The sequence below is a fragment of the Histoplasma capsulatum genome, genomic scaffold, assembly GCF_000149585.1.
Source record: "Histoplasma capsulatum NAm1 scaffold_3 genomic scaffold, whole genome shotgun sequence".
Taxonomy (NCBI): domain Eukaryota; kingdom Fungi; phylum Ascomycota; class Eurotiomycetes; order Onygenales; family Ajellomycetaceae; genus Histoplasma; species Histoplasma mississippiense.
Window position 1 is genome coordinate 904,383 of NW_001813980.1, and position 5,479 is coordinate 909,861.

Genomic DNA, 5,479 nt, shown 5'->3' on the forward strand with positions numbered 1-5,479 from the left:
GTATGGGGGCCCGAAGAAGCCTGAAATCGAGAATCTTCCGAGCTCAACACTGGCGGCCCGCGTTGATAGCGAGCCCATTTATGCAGCTCAATCATCCAAAGATATAAGTGAACGATCAGCCGGGTTTGACTCAGCCGTTTCCCTTAACAGAGACGCGGAACTTGTTCGGGCTCCCGAAGTTTGTTTGTCCGCGCAGGGGCCACACAGGGCTCAAACTTTGTTCTGGGCGCTAAATTTCTTGGCAAAATCCTTCTCAGGGACTGCGTCAGCACCAGGGCTGAATGATGATCGAGGATGAGGAGTTATATGCCTTCAACTGATTTTTACGACAGCATTTTTTTTTTTTTTTAAAGTATCACTGTATATTGTATGATTTAATACTGTACTTAAGCATAGATTTTATTTAATGGTTATTATAGATTTATATGTTTTTTGGCTTTTTCTATATAATATTGATTTAGAATAAGCCATAGATACTTTTACAACTATATAAATTCGAGGACATTGTTAGAAGCTTGGAAGAGATTAGAGATCTAATTGAACATCCGGCAAGATCCTCTTCTCAAACTTGAGATTTAACATGTATCCATGGATGGATATCTGATGTAAATTTTAGTCAATGGCGATTAACTTTCAATAGGGGAGCTTCAGCACCCTCAACTGAAAGTATAGACTGTAGTTCACTCTTCAATTGCATTCGCCGCGGTGGCATCACGACTCTCAATTCTATGATCTTCACAGACCCATAACTGCCAACTGTTCAACACATCACCACGCCATTCTTGATCCGCATTGACTGCTGATACATCTAGTATAGATAGATGTATAAAAATAGTCTTTCATGCAATTGAGAACCTGATTGTCAGGGTGTGATTTCTAACTGCAAGTTATATGTGTCCCTGCCATGTTATATCCAAGGGGAGGGAGGATGGATCCACCAATCTTGGTTATTGATGGATCAAAGATCCAAGGATCTGGGTCAACTTTAATGCTACAAAGTCTACTATCCATTGATTCCTAACTTTTTTGCCCTGGAGGAGAAACCTTGGTCCCTGTCTGATCATGTGAGCCGAATCCAGGGCTGGTAATTAAAGTTCCCATTGTCAGCTGGAAGTGGGTGGGATGGATCGAGTACGACATACGGCATGAAATGTTATAAATACACATATTACTATACTATACTGTATCACTCGGTCATTGACCCATTCCTGGACTTATATATCACCACCTCCCAAGTTCCCAGCACCAGTCATGCCCCAGATTCGAAACTTCTTCCCCAAGCGCCCCGCCGTGAACCTTGTGCCGGCTGCCAGTGACCCCCAAGCTCTACAGAATGTGGTGGGCAATGGCCCGAACGGATTGCAGCGGACATCATTGACTCTCCGACGCAGTGTAGATGAAAAGCCCAATGAGTACAAAATGAGTGGTACGCTGTGTATCTTGAATTCTGTATCTCCTGTCGATTTCGTTTTTGTCTAACAGGATATATTACACTTCGTGTTGCAGTTGTCAATGATAACGGGGTTTATCTTCCGGTAGGATCCTCCAGTTCCCAGTAATAAATAGTCACCTATAGAGATTTGAATATACCATAATGCAGCCGAGTTGACAAATCCTTTACAATCAGCCCTCACCCACAGAGAAGAAGAGCTTCTGGCGCAAGCCATCCTCGCAAAATAACACAAGAAGCCTCGTCGATGAGAATGAACCGTTTCCTATATCCCGAGAATCCTTCGACTCCTATCGCCGTTCATTCGTATAGACAACCCCTTCTCTTGCCCCGTCCCCGCCCTCCAAGCATGATATCTCCACTAAGAAACAGAACCCCATCTAACTTTCTTTGCCAATTTTCTTCTCCCAGGACATCTGCGCCCGCTCCCCCGTCAGCCAATCTGACAGCGGCCTATCCCGCACCTCCTTCGAATCTCGCCTCTCCCGCCCTACAACAACTCCTCGCTCGACAATCAGCGGCTACACCTTCGACCCTCCATCAGAGTCTCCACATGAAGTGCAGGGTCAGCAACAGGAGCATGAGGATGCAGATGAGCAAGACCAAGAGCAATTTGTAGACATAGGTCTGAATGACGATGCAAAACTGAAGAAGAAGAAGGGCTTTCTGGCCCGCTTGGGGGACAACGTGATGACGGCTTCTATGCCTACTCCTAATACTTCTACTTCTACTGCAGCTGGCACTGGCACTGGCGGAGTGGAAGCTGCGGATAATAACAAGGTTGGTTCGTCACATTTGAGTTTGGGCTTTCATTTGCCTGGACGGAAGCGGGAGCAGAGTGATGGTGCTGGTGCTGGTGCTGGTGCTGGTGCTGGTGCGATTCAGGTGGCTGAGCTGGGAAGTTTGAAGATCCCCGTTAAATATGGCTGATGCCAAGTGATATGGATATGGCTGTGCCGATATTTAATGAATTCAATGATCGGGGAACTGCGTGTCGGAAACTGCGTGTCTTTTCACGTTTCACGTAACCTTCTTGTGAGAAGTGTTGTTTGTTTTCTTCATAAGAATATCTGAGACTTTGGATTGGGTGGCCTGTTTATATTGGACATATTTGACTCGGGGTTGATATCTCTCGCTTCCTATTTCATGTTTACGGCCTTGAGGGAACTTTGGGGAAACGGTTTTGGATCTTTTTGTTTACCTTGCGGTGTTATACGGAAACCTATTAATATTACTTACACGAATTATAAACATATATCAATAATACTGATGACCGATTCCAGTGCAGAAACGTTGGCGATTTCTTCAGGTAAATATAGACCTATAATGACATATCGGTAATGAAGAATAAAGAAAATGTTAAGACGCACACGTTCGTACACTCCCGGATACCTTTACATATCTCCAATCTACTTTAGATTCTTGAAGATGATGTCTGCACATTTACCGCACTGCCTCACTGACCGGCTGTGTAGTTTCGGGAGATATGCTGGGTTAGTTGTTTTTTCTTCATTCACAATAATATTGTTGTTGATGTTTCCAGTTGCAGCTCACAAGACATATATTCGTATCCTTCTTGCAGGCTGGATTATATATCTTCACATGGAGCGCAAGACTAGTGCATTCAGGTACGTGAGAGTATATACTTTCCGGCTTGTCCTCCCTCTGAAGTAATAGCCAGCCCCTTAGGAGATGACAATGGGAGAGTTCGATACCAATGTGATCGAGCCAAAATACATAGATCTGGAACTCGACAACGTCAGGTCACTTTTGAAGATATGACCATGTTTGGGGATATCCTGAAAGGCCGTTTATTGGCGAAGTCTAATTGAAGAAAAATCCATCAAATATTTTGGCAGGAAAATCTCCGTAAGAACGTTTGATCCCAAATCTAGAGATCACAGGTTCCATTCCCACTGCTTTGACGGGAGAGGAGGACGGAAAACATCAAGTTGAAGGGGTCTGTTCTCCTGTGGCGATGATGTTTGCTTGGTTTCCTTCTTCAACAGGGATGAACATGCAATATACTAATATATCTCACATTTTTCTCTATACGATAAGATGTCCCGAAGCAAAATGCTATCATCAACTTGAGATCGCCCGAACAAAACCTTGACTTAGCATGCAAACAGAGCAAACATTCGTCCGGGGGAAATCAAAAACGAAAAATTTATATATATATATATATATATTCAGAGAACCAAGCTCGGCAAGGTACTAGCCGATGTCCATCTGCTTGCCCTTCCCCGCTCCAATTTCAGGCTGAAAAAATCATGGCGGGGATTAAGCGCAGATTCGATACTGCAGATGGTCGTGATGGTAAACGGACGAAAGTTAAAGATGGAGGGAGAGTGAATAAAAACAAGCCGGTTGTGGAAAGCAAGTCGAAGTCGAAAAAGCCGCAGCCAAAGGTTGAGAGCAGCGAGGATGACGAGGAGGAAGAAGATTTTAATTTCAGTGAAGAGGGAGTAGATGTGGATGATTCCCCGTCTGACAGCGAAGATACCACTCAGCCTCAGAAATTGAAGACTCGTTCAAAAGGTTTGAACAGTTCGGAAAAACAGGCAAATGGAACCGGGGGCGGTGCTCTCTCTGTAAAAAGTATGTGTTCCTAGAAAAAAAAAAAAAAGAAATCACCTTTTGACATATGTCTAACCCAATCAATTCCTGTTACCAGGTGGAACTTCCTCAAAAGAATCACACGCAAAGCAAAAAGCGCTTGCGCAGGAACGCAAAGCCGCAAAACCAAATTCCGACCTTATTGCCCGCTCCAAGAAGCTTTGGGAACGCCTTCGCCGCAAATCACACGTACCTCTTGAGGAGCGCAAAAAACTTGTCGCGGAGCTATACTCTATCATCACGGGACGGGTAAAGGAGTTCGTTTTCAAACACGACTCCGTCCGTGTCATTCAGACGGCGCTCAAATATGCCACTCCCCAACAGCGCAAGGACATCGCGAAAGAATTGAAGGGCAACTATTGCAGCCTGGCGGAGAGTAAGTATGCAAAATTCTTAATCGGGAAATTACTGGTTCATGGCGACTCGGAGGTCAGGGATATAATTATTCCCGAGTTTTATGGACATGTTAAGCGGCTCATGCGGCATCCGGAGGCGTCATGGATCGTGGATGATATCTATAGGACTGTTGCGACGGCTACTCAGCGGGCTATGTTACTCCGCGAGTGGTATGGAGCTGAGTTTGTGGTTTTCAGACCTGCGGATGGGGTGCCGGAAACGGCAGATTTGGCGGAGATTATCTCGAAAAACCCAGAAAAGAGGGGCCCTATTATGAAGTATCTTCACGAGTTTACCAACCATCTCGTTCAGAAAAAATTTACTGGGTTCACGATGTTGCATGATGCCATGCTTCAATATTTCCTCAACACCACGCCTGGTAGTGAGGAGGCAGCAGAGCTTGTCCAGCTCATCCTGGGTGATGAGGAAGGGGACCTCGCTAAAAATTTGGCATTTACGAAGTCGGGTGCCCGACTGGTATCTCTATGTTTTGCATATTCGAACGCCAAAGACAGAAAACTTCTATTGAGACTCTACAGAGGCACGATGAAAATGCTAGCCGGCGATGTGAACGGACAGGTGGTCCTCCTTACAGCTTATGAGGTTATCGATGACACCAAACTCTCATCTAAATCGATATTTCCAGAGCTCCTCAACCAAGCATCTACTGCGGAAGCTCGTCACGAAGAACTTCTACTTCAAATTATTGACCTCACAGCCCGGATCCCCGTCCTCTATCCTTTTGCCGAGGATACAACACGCTGGCTCGTCACAGACCCAGATCACAAGAAAATCCTCGATGAAGTCCTAGCGATCCGATCCCAAACATCCAAAAAGGACCCGAATACCCGTCGCCAAGAGCTCGTCAAAGCCGCTTCACCGACCTTGCTTGAATTCATCGCCGCAAGTGCAGACTCTCTGGTTGAATATAGCTTTGGCTGCCAATTCATCACAGAAGTCCTATTCAGTGCAGATGGTGACAAACAGCCGCCCTAACTGCCATCGCGGCTCTAC

The 5,479-nt window shown here is 45.4% G+C and overlaps 3 protein-coding genes across 3 annotated transcripts in view; all 3 read left to right on the forward strand.

Moving 5' to 3' along the window:
• Positions 1–473, forward strand: part of HCAG_03405 (predicted protein) — a gene marked incomplete at both ends in the record, with an annotated part of 1,213 nt that extends 740 nt beyond the window's left edge. The window contains one exon of the mRNA XM_001541258.1: positions 462–473. Within this exon, the coding sequence (XP_001541308.1) occupies positions 462–473 (12 nt within the window). The remainder of the gene's footprint in view (positions 1–461) is intronic.
• A 778-nt stretch (positions 474–1,251) lies between these two features.
• Positions 1,252–2,380, forward strand: HCAG_03406 (predicted protein; the record flags this gene model as incomplete). The annotated part of the gene is made up of 3 exons (XM_001541259.1): positions 1,252–1,426; positions 1,641–1,756; positions 1,862–2,380. 3 exons carry the CDS (start codon positions 1,252–1,254, stop codon positions 2,378–2,380), a joined length of 810 nt encoding a protein of 269 aa, XP_001541309.1.
• Positions 2,381–3,723: 1,343 nt separating this feature from the next.
• HCAG_03407 (conserved hypothetical protein) lies at positions 3,724–5,461 on the forward strand (the record flags this gene model as incomplete). Its single annotated transcript, XM_001541260.1, has 2 exons — positions 3,724–4,051; positions 4,128–5,461. The coding sequence occupies 2 exons, from the start codon at positions 3,724–3,726 to the stop codon at positions 5,459–5,461; spliced, it is 1,662 nt and encodes a 553-aa protein (XP_001541310.1).
• Positions 5,462–5,479: the final 18 nt, after the last annotated feature.